The 23,032-nt window shown below is 41.1% G+C and overlaps 1 protein-coding gene across 2 annotated transcripts; it reads right to left on the reverse strand.

The window, feature by feature from the left end:
• Positions 1 to 5,128: 5,128 nt before the first annotated feature.
• On the reverse strand, positions 5,129 to 23,032 carry LOC116393862 (zinc finger protein 516-like). Of its 2 annotated transcripts, XM_031866542.1 has the most exons (5): positions 22,706 to 23,032; positions 12,525 to 14,034; positions 10,202 to 11,506; positions 9,962 to 10,026; positions 5,129 to 8,091 (listed from the first exon to the last, which is right to left on the reverse strand). In XM_031866542.1, exons 2-5 carry the CDS (start codon positions 13,852 to 13,854, stop codon positions 8,041 to 8,043), a joined length of 2,751 nt encoding a protein of 916 aa, XP_031722402.1. In that variant the 5' UTR covers positions 13,855 to 14,034; positions 22,706 to 23,032; the 3' UTR covers positions 5,129 to 8,040. The 2 variants fall into 2 exon arrangements, with proteins under 2 accessions (XP_031722402.1, XP_031722401.1); XM_031866541.1 differs by lacking the exon at positions 22,706 to 23,032 and having other exon boundaries at positions 12,525 to 14,406.

Here is a 23,032-nt window from a genome sequence, read left to right on the forward strand (position 1 = left end):
GTATTACCTAAGGTTAAGAATATATATTTCATTTAATTTCCATCTGTTGACACTGGAAAATAAAACGTAAAGAAGAGCTTGTTTTCCAACAATATCTTCAACTCTAAATTAAAGGCTAAATACTCCAACTGCTCCTGTTTGAAAAACACTACATTTTAAAGAGTATTTTGTACTTTGGAGTACCATTATCTCAGTGTACATAAAACATGTTCTTGCCTCACGCTATGAAAGATACAATAAAACCTTTCAGACTCTCAAAGATATGCCTGACGATATTTCTCTGGTTATTAAATCCCATGTATAGCAAAGCCAACACAATTAATCCACAGGATGCAAAAGCTGACATGCTCCTTCAGTGCCATGAACACAGCCTGTGTAGTTTATTTTGAGTGACTCCCACATACACCGTCCGCCTGCAATAAATATGCACTTGAGTCCCAAAATGTATTAATCTGCGTCTGAAAATAGTCCCCAATAAATGATCCATTTACTCTTTAAGTAATATTAAAAACTGCAGTGCCCAGCTGTGTTTAGAAATGATTATTTAGCCTTTTTGAAACTATATATTGTTGATGTTCTTAAAGCTGTAGGTTCTTAGTGGGAGGTCTGAGGTTGAGAGCCACAGACGGAGGAGAATCGGAAAGAGATTTGTTGAAAATAAGATAAATGTAGATAAATAACAATGCCAGCCTTTGCCTTTTAAAGGAGCCATAAAATGCTGCTGGTTCTCTGTCCATCAAGTTGAGTACTTCAGTAACTAGTGTTCACCTTGTATTCTGAGTGCAAGTCATACCTCCTGATTAGTAGGCTAGAAACCAGCAGTGGAAACCATGCAGTACTAGTGGTTGTACAAATGGTAAATGAAATAATCCAAGACACGAGAGCAGTATATTATAAGGCTAAATGTGTGCTTTCACAAGACATAATTGAAAACATTATTCATTTTTGGTGAGGGTTTCAGGAAGTAAGTGTGTGATTATCAATATGACTTTCAAGGTCGCTGAGGGGATTCAACTTACATTTATTTTATGAGACGTTGTCACCAAATTGCTTGATATTGACTTTTGCCAACCGACTCTTTTTAACAACATATAAGTGATGGATGTCTAAGATGACTGTCTGGCTTTGACATCTTTGTGTGTGAGCCTCTTTGGTCTATTTGTAATGGTGTGTGTGTGTGTGTGGTATTGTTGTCAACGATCTAGTTGATAAAATGGTTTTAACCCCGCAGAAGCATTATGCAACAAATCACTGGATTTTGTCTGTTTGTTGTTCGTGTTTTACCATCTTACAGCCGTGTCCATTGATTTTCTTTTCCTCTTCTTTAGAAGTGTGTTGTAACTGAGACTGCAGTTACAGTTCGACTTTGTCCTCCAGATGTCTCTGTGAACTCCAGCTGCTCTCAAACGCTGTTTCATACAACCATCCTTCTTCATTCCCACTAACAATTAGGTAATGAAATATTGATTTTTAGTTAGATTCATATTGATGCTATTAGCTTTGCATTGATAAATCACTGATGCTGGGAGCCAGACCAGGAGGACATTACTGTGTGTTAATCTGATGGATATGCCTTCTTCTTCCTGCATGTCTCTCTCTACCTAGAGTGTCACACTTCATCTTTACTGTGTTGAAAGCAGGTTCATAATGATGCTCTCACTAATCTCTTTTGGTGTTATCTTCTAATTGTTGGTTGTTCATTTTAGTATACAGTTTCTTGATTAAGTTGGAGACTTTAAAAGCTATTCAAATATGAATTGTAATTGTTCGGAAAAGGGTAAACAAAGGTAACTGGAAGGAGGAAACCACCACTTTTTAAGCTTGAATTATCCTTAACTTGGTTTTCTTATGAATAATAGAATATTGCATTTAGTGGTTGCTTGTATTCAAAGCATCCTATAGGAGTATACATTACACCAGTGCAGGTAGGAATCACATCTTTGACCCAGGCAATTTGAATGCCATGCTCTAACAATTGAGCTATACACAACAACATTTCCAGTCACCTACTGTGACTGCTGGGAAATCTCCTTATCACCAGTGTCCACCTGTCTGAGGCGACGCTCGGTGTTTCAGCCTGCTGTCTAGTCATTACTGTCACAGTGGGGCCTCGGTATCAAAAACTGAGACTGGAATACATGTTAAGGACCGGACAAAAATTACAAAACATATACTGTAGGCCTACATGTTGCTGGTATATGATGGAAGAAAAGTAATGTTATAAAGCCATTGTAAATGCAGTGTCTGTCATTTGATGCAGAAGATCAACATCAGCTTACCCCTCATGACAGAGAGAGTTGAGGGTGATTTTTACCTTCTTAGATTGTTTATTGTAATACATTTTAGATGCCTGAGCAGGTAAAACTATACAGCATTTCACAAAATAAGAGAAACTAAGAGAATTAAACAGTTGTGTGTATGAGGGTTCCTATAAAAGGCTTTGTTTGTTTGTTTTTTTTCCTTGCCCGAATTGAGTGTCCAAGCACATTGAATGTTTTGTATTGTAAAGATGGTAATGCCCTTTTGAGGCACATTTCTGATTGTGTGCTTTACAAACAAAATATATTTGATTTGAACAGAATTTAGTTTTTCTTAGTTTCTACACTAGCAATCATCTCGTGACCCTGATGGGGTCCCTACCCCAGGTCTCAGTTTACAATGACTACATTAGTTTCCTCTTTAATCTGAATTGTCACCACTACAGTACTGGCCTTATTTAAACCCTTATTGTAAACTAATATGAATTAACATACCCAGAACCACCGAATTCAAATTTTTCTTCTTCTATAATTTTAGAAATACTAAGGCTTTAAGTGCATGCAGAACCCCATCCACATTTTGAGAAGCCACATGCCAAACTCTGTCAAATGTTCTGACTATTTATGAACATCACAATTTATATTGATTCCGCATATACTTTCTATCACCTTCCTACATTATGATGTGATGTATAACTCTGTTGGAGATCACTTTCCTTTATTTTTATCCAATTTAAATTATTTTCTGTTTTCTGTGTGCAAACTCATCTTCACGTAATGATAACCCCCCCAACATTTCCAGTCATATTAACAAGGGCATGACTTCACTGTGTTCAAGTCAAATTTAAAAACTCAGTTCAAACCTCAAACAACCTTTTTACTTTGACATTTAGCCTAACCCTAAACTAAATCCTAATTCTGGTTTATCTGCTCAACCTGAATTCTAACCTTAAACCACCCTGATAAAAAAGTAAAGACCACCTCTTAAAATGAAGTCACTTTACAATACTGTCTTCACCATCGAGACTTAGATCTCAGACTAGTTCTCATAAGGACAGCAGTACAACGCACACACATCATACTGAGGACAGCTGTCACTCCGATCGGCCACCGGTCCGTCTCTCCTCTCTGCTCGACTACAGCCAGGCGTTTCCCTGTCAGACAACATATGCCACTGCATTTCTGCTGCTCCCGGCCGCCTGACAGTATCTACTCCCAGACCCTGTGGCCAGCTCCAACTCTCAGCCTTGTTGCTGGTGGCACTGCGAACATGATCTCTGATGTCTCTCAGGCAGCTAACTGATGCTGTCACTGCACCAAGATATAACACGACCCGCTGACAAACGCATTGTGACAAGGACATACAGACACACATGCGCTCAGCGGAACAAGTACTCGTCGATGTTCAGAATGTATTTTCTCCTCTGGGTTTAGGCAGCCAGATATGGTCAGCGACACATTAGTTTACAGTCACAAAAAAATAATGCTTTTCTGTAATGTGTTTAAAAAGCTAAATGCTGAAAGTTGCCTGTGGACCGAGTTTGGCCAGGTTTGAGATTTACCACCGTTATAAAGACTCAATTATGCTTGCAGACATATAGCTGTCTGATGATGGTGGGGAAAAAGGCCTCGTCAATAATTTGAAGTTTGTACAATGTCAAGCTGTATACAGTTTCAGCGTATAGAGGAGGTTTTAGTGCAAACACCTCAATGGTTTTATGGTCACAAAGATTAAATGACATACAGTATAATGCCACATGAAGAAGTGGTATAGCCAGCAATCCCTCCCAACAACAACAAACAGGAAGGTGGAATTTATAACAAAGCAGCTCCTCTATTTAGATCATCCATTTCTTGACATTGCCTACCATCTACTGGTAGAAGCTGTAAACTGCAGCAAGCATGAGACCTGGTTTTATTATCATTATTATTACTATTTAATCACGTTAAATCTCACCTGACTTAAGGACAAGAGGAATCCAAAACAGAAACAATCACACAGATCTCCAAAATGCCTAACATTAGAAGTTTTAGTTCATCCAATGACATGAGTTTGGGGTCCATTTAATCCATTTATATTGTGTAAATTACTGGAAAATTGTCTACAAAAGATAAGTATTTACTAATTAACTTTGTTAGTCAGTCCTGGGGGTCATTATCATCAATTGGTCAGCATCAGTTATTCATGTCAGTTATTTTTACTGTTAAATTGTTTTTATGAAGACTGCTGTTTATATTGTTCGAGGTTTGATGAATATGCTATTGCACTTGTTGAGATAACGATTAAAAATGGCTGATAAAGTTGCAAAGGCCCCTCTCACTGGACTAATAACTAGCATAGTGTACTGTTCATTCTATACCAGGCACGTCCCCCAAAAGGTGGGTCAACCTCACACTAATGGATTGTGTGTCCCCAGTATGTTCTAATTGAGAGAAACAATCCTAACCAATTGTGTAAAGGGAAACTTACCAAAAATGCCTTTTTAGCCATATTTCAGTGACTGTACCAGCCTACATTGTTGTGCATGCTGTACGTTTTCCTTGAAGCAAAACAATCAACAATACAAAAAAATAACATTCAGTTTATTCGTGATTTATTATGATCACATCAGTAATCTGGTCCCGTTCTACCCAGTTAATTCTTTGGATTTTTGGTTGTAATCTTCATGGTGAATTTCCTGAGCAACCCCGCTACTCACTTTAAAGGCAAAGTGTACAACTGTTCATTTGTGCAAATATCAAAGTACAGTTAATTGTGGTTAGTAAATGTATGTTTTTAGGCTTTTGCATTCAGTGAGTCTGCTTTTGTTGCCATGCTTTTTCTCGCTGTTTTAACGCGATAACTTTTTTTCCTTTTTATATGCTTTGCTTCTCAGTAAACTTCCATTCGTAGCTGTTGCTCACTGGGTGTTAAGTATGTGGAACGTCTTTTCTCCATTTTAGCGTCAGTAAATCTGTTATCGACCTCGTGGTCTGCTGCAACAAGCTGTGAAAGTGCATATATTTGGATTACTTACACCGGCTTTACCTTGCTACACCCGGCTTTACCTTGCTACACCCGGCTTTACCTTGCTACACCCGGCTTTACCTTGTTGCACCTCCTCATCCAGAATGCATCGACTGTACCGGGTCAAGTCTGGCCTTTTCTTTTAGCCGGGATTTCTTAATTCTGCTTTTGTGAAATAGCCCCCTGGGCTCTGCTCTGATTTAAGTTTTAAATGTGAGAAGGAATGTGATAAACTGACACAGCATTTATAAACCAAAATGATAGCGTGTAGTTCTTATTGTTGTTTTTCATGAGGTACAGAGTGATGAGTACAAATGAATCTCTTGTAATGAAACGGAGGGCACCGTGGATAGCTGCACCGTGTTGTTTGAAGGTGGAATGAGCATATTGAGCTCCGATGTCAGAAAGCATGGCCTAAAAACACAAACTGGTGTTCTTTGCTAGATCCAAATTTAGGCAAATAATCCTCATGTATTCTCTATATAAAAGCTTTCAACTGTCTGGATTCTACTTAAATTAAGTAAAGTGTGACTGCTAAATATAGACCACAAATGGCTTTGTTTGGGCTTTTTGGCTTTTGAACAAACACTGTGTGATGGCTCATATGTGTGCGTGTGTGTGTGTGTGGGGGGGGGTGTGTGAAAGAGAGATATAATGACAACAGCACTACCATAATATAAATCTACATTGACCAACTTTATTTGTGTATTTTAACAGTCAGACAAAATGTGGAACTGGTGAAAATAGAAATTGATTTGAAATTATTAACTGTTGACATAGTCACAAACATCAACCCAGTGAGAGCTCAAATGTAAGCTTCAGGTTCGCATAAAAGTTCAGGCTTGCATGAAAATCCCTGCCTCACTGTTTCCTGCCTCACTGTCTCTTTACAGACAGCTGTTGGATCACAGGCTCAGTAAAACCTGCTGCAGGAGGCTCACTCCTTACAGACCCTGCACTCTGGCCTCAAGTGGGTCACTGATTATTTTTGTTCTTCTTTTTCTGTTGTTACTACAAATGTCAAGTACTTTGGAGTGTTACAATCACACTCTTAGTAAACAAAAAAAAATGACCATAAATAAAATTAACATTTACAATATTTATCAAAAAACAGTTTTCCACACAGATCAAAGTCAATACTCCAACAATAAAATGTGTCTTCTCAAGATCACCCAAGAATCCATAACTTGATGGCTTTTTGTCAAATGCATAGACTATTTCTCTATGGAAGATGAATACACTGAGTTTTAACTAAAATATAAACTTACTAAACAAATCTGCAAACATACAACACACGAAAACAAATTTTAGAATGAGGTGAACTTCAAAAAGTCAAACAAAATATTTTTGCAGTCTCTTTAGTAGCATTACTGGTACGTCAGGGTCACATCAGTAGAACTCGTTATTGCTACATTTTCTACTTCTACAACATCACAGCATTAAATTGCTACATCACCAGCACAATGTGAAATGAGTGCAGATGTTTACGCTATCTTTCTGAGAGGAGAAAAAAAGGACAAACTGTTGCATTTAAATTTCAAACTTAGAACGATAAAGCAGGATACCACTTTTCATTCTTTGTGTCATTTTGACACATTGACGTGATTGACAGACTGACTGTCGACCAATTTAGGTATTTCCTCTGGTTTTCTCACATTTAAATGATTGTCTATTCTGGATCTTAAGTTTGGCAGTAGCTATGAATTTGCCCTGGATATATGTTGAGTGAAAACAGCCATGGTGCTGCTTTCTCTGTTTGACACGGATTCAAAAGTGGTCAAAAAAGCAAGGACGAAATGCTCGACTAGTTGTAGATTTACAACGAGTGGTGTAATCTGCGCCTGTGAACTGGAAGTGAGCAGTCGGTTAACTTTGCACGAACAGATGGTAGCAGACGACAGCAGATAGCTAATGCACTGATGATGCCCTGATCCTGTTCTGTCAAAATGATGGCAAGGTTTAGTAGTATTTGGTCAAAAAGCACAGAACAGGTCTTATGTGTAGCAGCTGTAATGTTTAGGAGAAATATCTCTCCAGTTGTTTTGAACTGACTTCAGCACACTGCTTGTGATTGTGGGCTGAGGATGTTTTAGACCACATTCAGTGTGAGAACAATAATATGAACGGAGCACCCTTAATGTGTGTGTGTGTGGGGCTATGAGCCAACAGTGCTAAAGCCTGGATTCTGGTCAGTTCTCGATAATTATGTAAATATGAGCTTAACATTGAAAGTGACAATAAGCAGAATGTTGAGACAATCAAATGTGGTACTAACCTTAAAACAAAAAAATGCCATTTTTACACCCATGTAAGCTCCGTTAAAACAACAAACTGAAACGTACAGTATAGAGAGAGGTAATTGTGATGTTGACGTCACAGCTTCTGACTGTTTCTACTGGCATCCTGTGTTTTTAAATCGATTGTTTTTTTTACTCAAAACCAGCTGATATCTGTGCTCCTTTAGCCAATATAATGTTGTCTTTATCCTTTAGCAAATGTAGCTTAACATTTCATTTCCACCCCTGACAAAAATCTCAAACAGTTCTGGTAACTAACGTATCTACACTCTTAACAAACAAAAGAAAAACATGCAAAACACTTCAAATTAAACAACCATATTACAAAATAGGAGTCCACCTCATTGCATTGCATATGTTCTGCATCATCCAGTGACTCAGTCCTGTAGGAGTTATGGCTGGTTCCTTTGAAGAACAGCGGGCCTCTTTGTTCTGCCCTACCATGCGGGCTGGAAGCAAACAGGAACACGGTGTAACTTCACGTTCCTTTATGAAGAGACCCTGAGGAGGAAGTGGAGCGGCTGTTGACCTGGAGGAGACAAATAGGAGGCACACCAGTTAGATCTGACAACACTGAGACGGAATGTGTGCGCGTGTGCAAGTAGTGTATATGCCCACGGTTACGTTATCGATAAATGGCCTAGCAGCTGCATAACCAAGTACTGAAATGTTGACAATTATACACGTCTAAAGGGCAGCAATGCTATCTGAAGATCATTTTTTGAATCGGACAATTTATAATAATATTTATAAGTTGTATTTTCTTCACAACAGCCACTCAGGGTTTGGTTTAGGTTATGTAGGTAGGTATGTTTGTTAGTTTTTTATAGAATGATAACATATCTTTTGTTTTATTTATTCAAAATGTACAGTGAAAGGTAATTTAGCATTGCATCAAGGTTTAGTCTTGTACTTTTGCTCTATATTTTTACAGCAAGTATTTTTCAATAAATAAATAACTAACTTCCTTTAATAATGACCAAATAACATGCATTAGTTGTCTCCTAAGATTTGCTAAACGAGATGTGCATTGTATGAACACTGGCTGATTGTTTTATCCAGTACGAACTAGCAACCATATTTTACATATGTTTTATGTCCAATTAGAGATAGTGCCCCATATGAAATACCATATCAATAACCAGTTTGGGGATATTACAGTGTGTTAATACCTCTACACTTTAATTATAATCAAATGTCTGATGATATGTCTAGAGCAGGACTTATCACACTATGCTATATTTTATGCAGTAGTTTCTGTATTAGTGGACATACGAGGCATCCGTAATGTACAGTAAAGCTGCGCATAAAAAGGCTTCATGTTGCGCCTATCATGAACAGAGTGAAGCTGGTTCCTTCTTAAAAATAAGTGTTTAAAGACCAGAAGACAAAGAAGAAATAACACAATCTTTCATACTTTGGCGAGCTATTATAGCACAAAATATGTTCTCCTGCCCACACAGTGTTATCCATATTAGTTGCATCTAATTTGTAATTCCTCACACCTACGGACATTGCAATTGCCAATCTTTAGTGTTTAGAAAGTTGCCCACATATTACTCTAGGGAGAAAGAGGAGAAAGCAAGAACAGTTGTAGGTAGCATCAGGGTAGGCCTGACTGAAAGGCCGATGACGCACCATATGGAGATGCTGGTTGAGTTTTACCCCGAGGGGGACAACAATGTTTCTTTATCATTTGTTTGCCTCATCCCTGTCAGCCTCTCTCACGGAAAGATGAAGGAAAAGACAAGCATGCACGCAAATGAAATGAAAATCCGCAGATGCACAGAAGTGACGGACTGTATTCAGACGTAGACGAGGTACAGACACACACAAGAACAAGCACACACACCGTTGGTGGAGCTATACTGCACATACATGTGAGGTAGAAAGGGACTTCATTTTGGAAGATTAGAGTTGAACTTTTCAGGCAAAATCTCAAAGCATTGTTCCACCACCGACTAACTCGCACTTTCTTTACTAAATGATCAAATGACACTAGATGTGGCAAAATGTAAGATATAATGCTTTCTGATGGGGATAAAGGTTTGTTTACAGTAGTGATGTTTCTGTACATAACTGGGTTTCATGCAATCACTTAAGTGACTAAATGTTGCCACACTCATCCAGTGTATGGCATTTATTCATTTCCTTCAGTGTAGTGAAGGTAGTCTTTATTCACTTCCACTACATAACACTGCAGGAAAACCCTGACAGCAGTAAAACAGGCTTACCTTTTCAATTCTGTTGTAAAACTATTCAATTGTAAATATAAATATGATTGCATAATATAAATAGTCAAAATGGCACGAGTGGGCCTTTTAATTTACAAGAAATAAAGTCCATGACTTGTCTGTAGGCTGAAGACGAGGAGATAACTTCTATCAAAGAAAACATACTTGTTTGGAAGCTTCAGAGGCGGAGTGGACTTCTTTGCCAAAATTTCCATTTAACTGCAACATTGCTGTAACAGGAGTATAAAAAGAGCATGTAAACAATTATCATGGTCAAGTCACATTCTGATTTTCACAAGTTTTAAAATGGCCTACTGCTGACCACCAATCCTCCATTGTAAAACATCATTACATTAATCAGCCCATTTACAATCAATCGAGTAGAAAAGCAAAGCTCCTCCTCACCTTGTGGATCAATCCTGGGATCAACAAACCCCCAGTGCTGGTAAAGAGCAGCCAGATCATGGGGACTGTAGTTTTTCAGGAGACTCAAAATATCAATGTCCATTGGCATTTCTCCTGTCGATTCATTCTTTACCTGAGCAAAATGGACCGGCTCTAAATACGCTTTGTGACCCCACATGTTCATGGCAGCCCACAGATCAGGAACCTTAGGACCCGAAGAGGAGTCGCACGACTGCCTTCGGGGATGGGGTCTATCTGCGGAAACGTTGGATGAAGTCCCGCCATGATTTCTGGCCAACATGAATCCCAAACCCTCCTGTGGGAAGTGTCCTTCCACCGCGGCTCTGTGGCTTCTGTGTTTGGGGCTGTTTGTAGGCTGGAAACTAGGGGAGCTCTTGCTGGGCACACTACTGCTCGATGAAGTAGCTTTAGTGCTGGAGCTTTTACTCCCCCCCTTCTCTGCCCGGTTATGTTCACCAGACTTCTTTTGAGGTAGGAGTCCCATCCTCCCACTAGACTGTGTCCCATCTGAAGAGCGCGAGTCCTTAGACTGATGCTTGGACTTTGGGACGCCTGATTGGTTCTTGGCAGCTGAGTGCTTACTACTACTGCTGCTGCTGCTGCTGCTGCTGCTGCTGCTGCTGCTGGTTGTCAAACCTGGAGGCTGTGTGCGCTGAGTTGTTGGAGCAGGTAAAGCAGGGCAGTCCTTGCCTTCGAGGAATGGTGGAGGCCCGGTGCGTCTCCACTGGGTAGCACCTGCCTTCGGACTCTTGTTGCTGTTCATGCAGGGTGCCCACTTTGGTGCCATGGAGCTGCTGCCGTCCACCCTGTGTGCAACCCGCTGGTGGATCCACAGGACTTCTGGGTAGTTGGTAGTGTGGGAGCAGTATGGGCACTGATGTCGTACCAGACCCTCTGTCTTTATTGGATCACTTACGGGGCCTTCTCCTTCACTTACGGCTAATGAAGACAGATTAAGAAGACTTCCAGCATCAGTAGTAGTTTGTCCCTGCCCTACCTCAGTACCATTTGACTTCTCCGTTTTAATGTTGGATTCTGCTGACCCCGGCCCAGGGGGACATGTGTAAGGATTCCAGTATGGCTGACTGAGCAACAAACTCCTGTTTCTGAGGTAGTCCATGTATCGTGAGGCTTTGGAACCACTCTGGTTGCCGTTGTCCAGAATGGTGCTGTGTTTGCTGGAGGGACCCAGGACGTCCTGGTGCTGCTTGTGCAGGTGAGACCTGAGTAGTGAGGCGTCGGCAGTGTGGAAATCACAGTGCTCGCAGAGGTATGCTTTTTTATCTGCAGGTAAGAGCAGAAGAAGGAATGTAAAGGTCGTACCCGATATATTTAAGTGGTGTGTATGTATACAACATAGCCACCGGCATGATTACATTAGCAAGAAAAGCATTGTTAAAAGTCTGGAGTTACTTTGGCATAGAAACCATACTGAGTTTCATAATGGAATAAACATCTGTTATAAAGTATATCAATAATTCATCTTGTTTCATTGCTGACACTGATGTGGCAGGTTTTGATCAATTTTAATGAACCTTTGACAGACATATACATCTCAGTCTCATAATGAATGTTTTAGTTGCTTTCAAGATTCTAAATTAAAAGAAGTTAATTTAACTAAAACGCAAAGTGATTGTTATCCTAATCGTAAACACAAAGTTTTCAAGCAGCAGCAGATCTAAATCTAGTTGAACAAAATAAGATTTTAGGTTTTTATTTAGCAATAGGCTAGGTTTATTAACATGTGTTACCAGACACAAAAGCAGGATTTTTAGTCACCACAGCAAAGTGTTCTTTGTCAATATGAAAGGCACTGATTTCTAATTGCCAAATGAAAAATATTCTTTTAATAAATCAGCACCTGCTCTCTAATTACAGCCGTTCCAAGTGTTAAAACCACCAGAACGTTGGCTAACAAACCAATTACTTCAATTATAGCCAACAAAATGTTCCTTTAGCTAATAAAAACATTTAGCAATGAAACTTAATAAGCCCGTGAAGACTGTTCTGAAGCCTAGGTGACAACGCCTTAATGGATGTGCATTCGCAAAATCTTTTTGTGTAAACGAGTGTATTTACAGTTGCTGTAATTCAGTTATAAATTCACTAGATGTCTCCCTTTTCCACAGTACAATGTTGAATTTTCACATTGATGACTTGTCTTTCAGTAATATCAGAACAGTCTATATTGAAGTGGCACGTCTGCATGTCCACAAACACAACCTTCGATATCTTAATTTAAACAAATGAATTGCTGTCTTATCCAAATGGTAGCACAGGTAGTGTGGTGTACATGGCTTACCCTCCTGGTCCTGACTCCTGCCGCTGTTGTTGTGTCTGGGTGTGAGGTGAACATCTTTGTCTTTCTTGCTCTGCAGTGCCTCGTAAAACGCATGACCAAGTCCGTTTAACAAAATACGGTCTTTCTGAGAAATCCTCTTGTCAGCACCTTTAGTGTGAGCCAGGCTGTTTGACGAGTGATCAAGGCCTGTTTCACCCTTAATCTTCTTCAAGTTGGAGCTGGAGGTGTCTATTTGCTTCCTCTTCTTCTCCTGCTTCCTCGGTACATACTGGCCCTTTTCTGTGTCGTACGCCACCTCAGCGTCTGCCAGCCTCTCCTCCCATCCCAGACATTTCTCGGTGGCCTCCACTAGTCGTCCCCTTGTGGCCAGCTGCCACGCTTGGTAACTACAAATTGGATCCAGCTCTGGAATTCGCCTGCCCAGGCTCTTGTCCTCAGATGTTTCCCTCGGTCCAGCACGCATGAGGTTCAGGCTTTCCAAAAAATGCCTCTTATCAACATGCGGCTCAGAGGCGTCGATGTCTTCCTGTGGCGTCTGAGAGCGGCTGTGGGCCGGTTTATGTAGCTTCTCATGTATTCGTAATGTCTTGCGGTCAGAGAAGAAGTTACCGCAGCCAGCACAGAGCTCAAAGAGGCACTCTTCATTGGTCAGCGACGCCGAGTCCTGAGGAACTCCGTTGATGGTGGCAGGCGGCTCGTTGCTTTTGCCACCTCGTAGCTGGGCTTTGACCCGGTGAATGCGCATATGACTTTGGAGGAACCATGCCTGGCGGAAACGGCGTCCACAAATCCGGCAGCCATGATCCTGTAAATTGCGGTGCCTTTTCATGTGGGCTTTAAGGAGAAGTATCTGAGGGTAAACCTGGCCACAAATGCTGCAGGTACAGGACCCGTTGTCAGCCCCGCTGACCTCAATCGCATCTTTACCCTTAACTTCTTTCTTTGTTCCTTTCTTCTTCACTTTGCTGTTGACATTGTGAGCCTTGTCGGATGTGCTGACAATTTCAGGAGGGTCGGGTGTCTCGGAGTTATCTTTCTGCTCTTGATCCCCGCCCCCTCCCTTGTCACTGAGGTTATGGCTGAACAGGCCTAGTTTATGGCTTCGAATGTGGGCCTTCAGACTGCCCTTCTGAGCCGTCCTGTGTTCACAGTACGGACACTTGTACGGCTTCTCCCGTGTGTGTCGTCTCATGTGCTGCGACAGCGAGCTGAGAAGAGGAAAACTGCGGCCGCACACCCCACAGGTGTGGCCAGAGGTCTCGTCCACCGTCTCCGTCTTTATGTTTGCAGTGAGCTTTTGTGATTCATCCTCCCTCTCTTCTGTCTCCATTACGTTTCCTGGAGCACCGGTCAAAAACCACAGCTGTGTAATAAATCTTCTGACTATGCAAAGTCTGTCTTCCAAAAGTTAGTGAGTTCTCAGAATAGGCGTAAAATACTTGCAAAACATCACAGCTTTAGTGTCCATCCTGATATTCTTTTTCACGTTGCATACTTATGGCAAGAATACCTGGAGAAAACAGCAAAAGATTTTAAATTAGGCTTGTTATAATTACACTTATGATCCGAATTCATAAAATATTATTGCCAAAATGATTATATATAATACAGTTAGTCTTAAGAGGAGTTGATAGTAATATGACTAAGCCAAATCGCTTTTCAATGATAATGAATTTCTCCCCCCCCCCCAAAAAAACTATTCTTATTTCAACACATTATGTATTTACTTTCTTGTGTCCAAATGTTTTGGGGTTTAATTGAACTGCTTCACAGAGCATACATCCAGATGTATTTGCACATTGATACATAAACCAAGAAAAAAAACAAATGGATAAAAAAGGCAATCTTCACATTCAACAGTAAAAAAAACAATAAGACTAATAAAACTGATGAAACCCCCCCCCCCAAAAAAAGCAAAATACGTAGAACCTACAAAAGGTAAGCATACAATCCTTGAGGCAATATGTGCCACAATTTGGTAATATCTGTAAAGGCTGGAGCTATGAGCACCAAACTGTTAGGCTGCTTAGTTTTAGATACTTTAACTACTTTGGTTTAAAATTCAAAATGTAAGTGATCATCGGACTGCACAGTCTTCAAGAATCAAGGATTTACAATATTGAATAAAGTGGTTCCAGTAAAAGTTCTAGCTAGATAAAAGATGTAGACTGCGGATGATATTTAAATCATAAATTGGTGACAATTCTTTGTCTTCCCGAATCAAAGAACTGCCAGAAGAGACTTTTTCTGTCAATCAAAATAATGTCTTGTTTTCTTTTGATTTTACGCAGTTACACAGAAAACATCCAGAGATTCAGAGACTGGGCAGAAGTTGCTTACATTTAAGGTGGTTTCCTCTAGTGTATGTGTGTAAAAACAACAAACCGGAGGGACAGCCCACTAAGGCAATTTGCATCACACTGATTTTAGAATAACCTTTGTCCCTCAGTGGATGAGCGACGCCTGTCTGTGCGTATTAGAGCGCGGGTCAGTGTCTCAACATGCGTGCGTGTCGGTCTTTGGTTTCCTATGCCTAAATTGAGTGTGTGAGGTGAAGCATGAAGAGATGTATTCATTCCTGGCCAAAAAGGATGAGCCCTGAGGGGGCAGTCTACTCTAATTCACGATCAATAATCCATTATCAGCAAACTTCATTTTAGAAGCTCGCATACAGACAGACACAGGCCCTAATTCTGGGGCAAGTGCTTACATAAAATCATGGGTATCCGTAACAAGGTACATATTTATTTTTTTGCTCTCTACATGAGAAACGATACATGGTACAGACGGGGTCTGGTGTGGTTAAACATGTTCCTCGGGCAAACATGACTAGTTGTTGGAGTGGCGTACAGCCAGCCAGGCAGTCAAAAGAAAAACCTGCCATTGTGTCGGCCGCACCAGAACTGTCACATCGCCTCATGTCTGGCCCTCCACCCCTCTTTGGGGGGTCGAGAGAGTTATTGTTAAAGCAAAGAGGCCTGGGCCTGCACGTCACTGTCTTCGAGCACATGCCTGAGCTAAGACTCAGGACAAAGGGCGACTCACATTTGTCTTGTCAGTCTCTTTGGGTGTAAGGAAAAACTAGGTGCACATAACACATAAAGGCTAGAAAAAAAGAGACGGCCACTCTGGCCGTGATTTTTAAGGGATGAGGTCGTCTAATTATCTGTATCTGGATCCACAGTCGCATCTGTCTGCATGCCTGCCTGCAGCCATGTGTGCTGATCCACTCACGCTGGAATGGGTGTTGTATTTGGAATATGGGAGGAGTTTAGGAGGGTTTTTTTTCCCTGCATATGGCAGGTGTTTGGTAGGCAGACGCCATCAGATTAGTGTATGGGCAATGTGGCACACTGTCTCCAAGAGGGGGAGGATGTGCAAGAAAAAAAACTGGAGGGTGGCAATTAAGGGGTTAAGGTTAAGGCGAATGTAATGAGTTACCACAATGGGGATGAAGTCGGAGAGCTGAGGGCAACAGATGGGAATAAACGGGCCATCAGTATGGAGTTAGCTGCCTCTACAGTATGAGCTTATGCCTTTGTCAAAGCCTATGTGCTTACTTAGTTTGTGCTATATTTGCATCTGCAGTATCCTACTTTTGCTAAATCATACACCAAAATAAATGCAACTGTGTAGTGTCTGTTTACTTATTTCTAACAAAATAATTCCAACGCTCCAGTCGTCTCTTTTTTTTTTTTCTTCCCTCTGTTTTCCACCTTTTCTGCCTTCATCCCATAACTACTGAAAGCCCTTTGGAGGATCTGTTAAGTAATGCAGATAGCCAAACATGTTGCTCCAGGGGCTTAACTCATTTCTTTTAGAATCCCTTGCTCCCTTTTTCTCTCCCTTTTCTTTGGCAGATGAATAGGCATGTCCAGTCAGCTGTCCTCGCATTGATTCATCCTGACGTCCCGACCAGCTCAGCACAAACTCCCTATGGTCAGGGCACTGATGCTGAGTGTGTGTGCTGTGATGTGTGTGTGTGTGTGTGTGTGTGTATGAAAATATCCACCGTCGGTGTGTGTCGTATGTGTGTGCACTGCACTGAAACTGTGGGTGTAATTTCCTGCCAGGATCTGGAAATAGCATTTCCCCTTGAATCTCACTTTGCAAGATACTATAGCATCCAACACACCGAAATACCTCAAATACCTTCTTTTTGTAAGCAAGAAATGTCCACTTGTATTAATATCTGCCAAAGTCAGCAACCTTCGAAGTGTGTGTGTGTGTGTGTGTGTGTGTGTGTGTGTGTGTGTGCGTGTGTGTGTGTGTGCGTGTGTGTGCGTGTGTGTGTGTGTGTGCGCGCGCGCGGTAGTCATCCAAATATTCTCAACAACCAGCACCAAGCCTGTGCCAACATACCCCTGACTGGAGATAGCATGTGACTGTCCTTATGCTAGTGTTCAAAGCCATAGTCACTCGCTAAGCCTCAGCTCGCATCTACCGTCCTGTGTCCAATAATCCTGTCTGTTTCCACCAACTGCAAACACAACAGAGGCATCGAACTAAATCAATGCACAAACTGAGAATGTTTTATTTGCTGTAGATGTAGTCCAAATACAAAGGGACGATGATTTCAGAGATTTCTTTTTTTTGTTTTATCTTCAAGTCCTTTGAGCTTAACTAAAACTCAGAAACCTGTCTGTGTAATCATGCACAAAATCAAATCACTTTTAAGAACATGGTCCGCTAATAAATAATGATGGAAAATATTCAAGGTCCTGGAGGCTTGGTGTCCCAGAAAAACTATTTAAGCCCCCACTAAAGAAACTATATTGTTAATGATTCCTAATATTCTAATGGAACATGTTACTACAATTTACAGTGGGTGATTTAATTCATATTTTTATGTAAACATTACAGTATCCATAACCTTATTGGGTGTTTACTATCCTGCACTCCCTCCAACATGTGGTGGATATAAGTGTCGATGTATTTCATGACCGAATCAGTTGTGTACTACAGCTAAATGTCTATTGCATTGCATGAAATGTGCATAAATCCCTTATTAAGTCCGACTGGAACAAGTCCTTCTCTTTATGAAACAACAGTCAAAGACCCGACAGGCTGCCATATTGAACACCTGTGCAGAATGATGCTCCAGCAAAAGACAAAAAAAATATGTTTTGGAGCAAGTATGCAGAAAATGTAATCTCTGCTGATGCGGTTGAAGATGACTCCTTCCAGATGTAGGGGAGTCAACACACACTCCCAGGTGCTTGCATAAGATGACATGTTTAATGAATAACACTAGCATGCTCAACATTCAGCTATGTGAGCAAACTACGCTTCCATTTCAAGTTCACAAAAGGGACAATTACTCAAATAACTCCATCCAGACCACACTGTTAAATACTTACATCATTGTGACCACAGGAAAAACATGTTGGTGCAGGATTATTGATTTATTGTTTTTTGCCCTTTGCTCTATTTCCCTGGCATAAGACGCACTGTTCTGTGTCGGACATGTTGACAGTATAATGAGCACAATACGATTTGACTCATACCTCAACACAACCTGGTACCAACGTACAACCACAGCATGGATTATATTCAAGACCAACACTGTTCCTAGAAGGAGTTAATCGTATGATAAACAGTAATGCAGCACAGCGATGTGGGCAAACAGCCTAATGTACCTATACGAGATTAGAAAGCCATGAGCTCAACAGCCACGAGCACTGACAAACTTGCGCACGATCGAGCCCATCCCCCTCCTTGTCCAACTCTGCACTCGGTTACACAACATATACAGGGATTACTCTTCATAGCATGAGATGAGCTGCTCAATGAGTGGCCTTTTATTATGGATGCCCTTTAGTGCTATAAAACACACACACACGGAGAACGGAGACTGACAAAGAGAAGAGACAACCTTGGCAGAGCTTTTACCTGTTGTGGAAATATGAACAGTCACTCTAAACAAATGCACAAGATGTCTCATGCAAGCCCAAATGCAGACATAAAAAAATTAACTGAAAGGCAAAAATGAAGAGATGTGATCTCTGGAGACATCATTTATCTGCTGTGGTAGGTCTGAGGATCCACTGTGGACCTTGTCTCTTTTCAGTGTGGATTGGCTAGTGTGGGAGACACTGGAGTATAATCTGCTGGCATTAACTTGCTCTCTAAAAAAAGCACTCTCGACAGGGATTAGATTATCATGGCAAGGTCAGCTCAGACTCGCTCCGACTGTCTCCCTTTATGTCTCTCCATCCATCACTCTGCTTCCCCGTCTGTCACTTGATCAGTTTTTCTGTCATCCTCTGTGCCACCTACTACTACCCCTGTCAGGTGTAAATGTTCAACGCAGCCGTTCGTTGCAGTCCTACCTCAGTAAAGATCACGCTGCCAATGCAGAAGAAAACATACCGGATTAACACGGATTAAAGATACAGGACGTTGTGGTACAGTGTCCTCCTCCAAAGCTTGATGCCACAGAAAAAACTAAAACTTATACCCACACCATGTTTGTTGATTAAAATGAGATTATTTTACAGGAAACAATCTTGCTCACATGGCTTGACCTGGAAAAGGAGACTGTTCTAGTCGGACTTGATTTATTCCCAGTGGAGCATTTTGTGAATTTGAAACCCTGATGATGCCTTCAGTTTGACACTTTAAGACAAATTCCTAGGTTTCCAATTAGGTTTGTGTGGTAATAGAGCTGCCGCTAATGATTATTTTTATTACCCATTGATATGCTGATTATTTTTTTCAATTAGTCATATCTTTTGTTCTACAACAACGGAGCCTAATTTGACACAGTTAAATAGCATTTTTCTGTCAGACTAAAAGCCACCAAAGGTATTCAGTTTACCATCAGACGAGTATGAAAACACACAAATATTCACATTTAAGACTTTTAAGAGACTGGAGCATGTGAATTTTTGCTCAATTTCTTTTATATTTTGATCAACTAATCAATAATGTATTAATTGTAACAGCTTTATGTGGAAACCAAGTAATGAACATTGAACATTGCATGTTTTTTTCCTCTGTGATTTGCATAAGAAGCTTTTATTTTGTAAAAAACAAGTTTTGACTTTGCCTGTTGGAGTTGCTCTTTTGTGATATGTGGATCTTTTATGCATATGATAAAAAAATCTTAAATTACAAAGATGTTGAGTTGCAGTACAGAACGTGTGTAATTTCCTATTTCCTGTTATGATTAAGGTAAGGATTGAAGGGTAAGGCGATACCTGCGATTTTACCCTCGAGCAAAAGAATGACAGCTGGCAGCAGGGCCTGGATTAGGTTTCCCAAAGGGAGTATTGCATCTTTTACACCACCGCTTCTTTGGAGTAGAATGGGCCGATAAGTAACCCGACTCTCTCAGACCCATCCAATCTCGTCTCCCTCTGTCTCAGTGGGGCCAAACAGAAGGGATCTGAGGACGCCTTACTCATCCCTCCCATCTTCCATCTGGACATTTTGCCAGTGTTTGCACTTCATAAAAACAAGTAGTGTTTGAATCTACAACGGCAGGGACATTGAAACAGTTCCTGCTGATTTTCATTACAAACTGATATGCAAGATTCCTGGTTATTAATAACGATAAAATGCCAGAAAGTAGTGAAACATGCCCGTCACAACTTCCTGATGCCCATGTTTATATTTTTAAACGGAGAAAAGCTGAAAGCACTGAAGTTTTGTTTGTTTCGGATCTGATTTAAATCAAATTTATTTCCATAACATAACACAGCAACTCTGTAAATCCAATTTCTGTCGTTTCAAAAAGATAATCTTTCAGTGGTGGTTCCTTTCCCATCTGTTTAATGTGTAGTCACTTTAAGTTGTTTCATATTTTTTGGACTACTCAAGGTCAAGGTGGCTTAAACAACACACCCCATACAGACAATGACAACATGGGAGAGACGGGTAGCATATGTCAACACTGCACTGAATCCAGTACGTGGTCCATCTGTATGCTCTGTTGTCGGGTGATAACTTCAGAAAAATAGGATTCACACTCATCTAGAACGTATGCATGTATCCACAGTGCAATTACTTACTCAACAGTTAAATACTTTAAAATTGCAGTGAAAAAAAATTAAGTTTCTGATGACATGTGTAAGTCAAGTGATGACATGTAGCTTTTGAAGAGATATTAACTTTGTTGATTTAATTGCTGTAATTTACTGGCATGCCTGTGACTTTTTCAAATCGTTAGCATGTTCATACGTGCGTGAGAAATAGCCGTTTGTATACAAGATCATTTGGATATGAGCCATCGGACACATGCTGTGCTTTAACAACAATGCGTTCACAGGAACAACAGCATAATGACTTTGACCTGTTCTGAACACACACTTCTTCTGGGCTTTTCTGCCTTTACAATTTCCTCTCAAAGACTCTACGTGTAATTTGTTAATCGGTCATCTCCGCAGTTTCTTGAGGATTTTTTCGTTTTATTAAATGCTGTTTTGGTTTGTGATTTCAGGTTTTTATAGCCTCATTATTACCTTGCAAACGAAATGTTTTTGTAATTATCTGGTTTATTATATAATGACACCGACACTCTTGTAGCGGTCCCATAATGAGTTTGGCACTGTCCATTGGAAGCTGTGTTTTTGTTGTTTTCGTTCACTCCAGATTAAGGAAAACCAAATTGCTCAGCCCATTGTCACACAAGGGAGCTGCCCAACATGGAGATGGCCTTACCCCTCACATCTTCCTGTCTGCACCCCTCCCCCCCTTCCAGCAACAAGCCCCTGTCCAGACCCCGGCCTCCTGACCTAATCTAGATGATTAAATCATTTTTCTTTAGCACAAATTTTGTACCCCCGCTACTCTTGTCTAGTAGTCGTCGCACACCCTCCCCTATTGATCGTCATGCTGAGGAGATTACCCTAATAGCTGGGATTACCTCCCCACATGTTGGTTGGCGACATACAGGGGGGGGGGGGGGAAGAGAGCTGGGGATGGTGCATGTTGTGCATGATGTGCAAGTGTATGGAAGGAGGGGTGGATGAGTAAGAAATAGAAAATCTGGGTTTGTTTATGTTCTAGTACTAGAACATAAAGGAGCTATAACCTCCATCATGTCTGACTGCCTGTAGGGTGTAATTAGGCTTTTTACAGCCTACATAAATGCTAACACTGATGATCAGTCATGAGACAACACAGGACAGACAAAACACCCTAAAGACCTATTCGACACATTTGTCGTCTCGTGCTCATCCCGGCTTGTAAAGGCCTTGCTTGACTTGAGATGAAACAATAAGTTAATTAAACGATTGACGGAAACGGAAATTTTGACAATTAATTAATCGTTTCAGTTATTGAGTAAAAATTATCATTATCTTCTTATCTCTGTTGTAAGTGAAATGCCTTCTGGTTTTATAGCCTACTGCTGATCGGACAAAGTAAGCAATTTAGAGATGTCACCATGAGATATGCAGCAGTTATTTCACATGATTTAATTTTAAAAAACCAACGTTTTAATGACTTAACAATTTATCAACAATGAAAATAACTGTCAGTTGCAGGCCTGCCATTTACTAATCACCTTGTTTTCTTAAATCTACAATCCCTAATAACAATAACTACAACAACCTCGCGCTACTGGTCAGCGTCTATCCCATCCACATGTTTCACAATGGCTCAGTTGGACATCTCTCGGTGGCTGCTGGCTGTGAGGTGTTTTTAGTTCACCGTTTATAACAAAGTACCAGAGGGGGAAGAAGCTAGAAATCAAGATGTTCTACCCACAGAGGCAGGCGGGCAGAGAGAGGGAGAGACTGGAGGCCATTGAGACGGTGCAGAGAAAAGGAATTCCGTTAATCCGCCTCTGATCTGGTACAATGGCAGCCTTGTTGTCTGTCCCATTTGCACTCACTTACCACAAGTTTGCGTGCGTTGACAAAATGTTCGCTGATAGCCGGTCCCGCAGCGGTGCCAAACCGCAGTAAAGAATATAACAATAGCCCGATAATGGTGAGGATGATGTGGGAGACTTTTCGCTAGCAGCAGCCCGCTCCAGAGGACACTTGGCCGAGTGTTTCACTAGAACTAACATCCATAACACGGACGGGTTGTTGTAGCCTAGTTAACTTTGCCCACACAAACTCCCCAAAACAGAGCACCCACACTTGTACAGACGGACCGAGCCACCACAGCATCCCACTCCTGTTTGCACACAATACCTTTTGTTAGTTGCCCGTGGTTTGTCTTCTTACCTTGGGGGGGGGTTAACGTTGAGCGGCAGGTCGCTCCTGCAGGAATCCCATCACCGATAAAAAAATAAACCGACGGCGAGCTTCGTTGAACGGATTAACACTTCAACAAATCAGGATGGCCATCCGTCAGCTGTGGGTTCATCTCGCTTTTCTTCTTCTCGGTATAGCGTTTAAACTTCACCGTCTTTCAATCACAGCGGTGCACCTGGACCGCAGTACGGTGCTCCTCCTGCGCAGCGGCAGCAGTGGTTGTCGGGGACATGAGTGACGCGAGAGATAACGTTATTAACGTTAATAACGAGCCACGGCGCGAGTGATCTCTGCGTG

Source organism: Anarrhichthys ocellatus, unplaced genomic scaffold (genome assembly GCF_004355925.1).
Source record: "Anarrhichthys ocellatus isolate YVR2014 unplaced genomic scaffold, GSC_Weel_1.0 scaffold35, whole genome shotgun sequence".
Classification (NCBI taxonomy): domain Eukaryota; kingdom Metazoa; phylum Chordata; class Actinopteri; order Perciformes; family Anarhichadidae; genus Anarrhichthys; species Anarrhichthys ocellatus.

Excerpts from the sequence above, each read along its gene's own strand:
- LOC116393862 (XM_031866542.1), bottom strand. The coding sequence starts at position 13,854 with ATGGAGACAGAAGAGAGGGAGGATGAATCACAAAAGCTCACTGCAAAC. Across the intron at positions 11,507-12,524 it reads CAGGAGTCAGGACCAGGAGG|ATAAAAAAGCATACCTCTGC; the intron begins GTAAGCCATGTA and ends TCTTACCTGCAG. Across the intron at positions 10,027-10,201 it reads TCCCAGGATTGATCCACAAG|CAATGTTGCAGTTAAATGGA; the intron begins GTGAGGAGGAGC and ends CTCCTGTTACAG.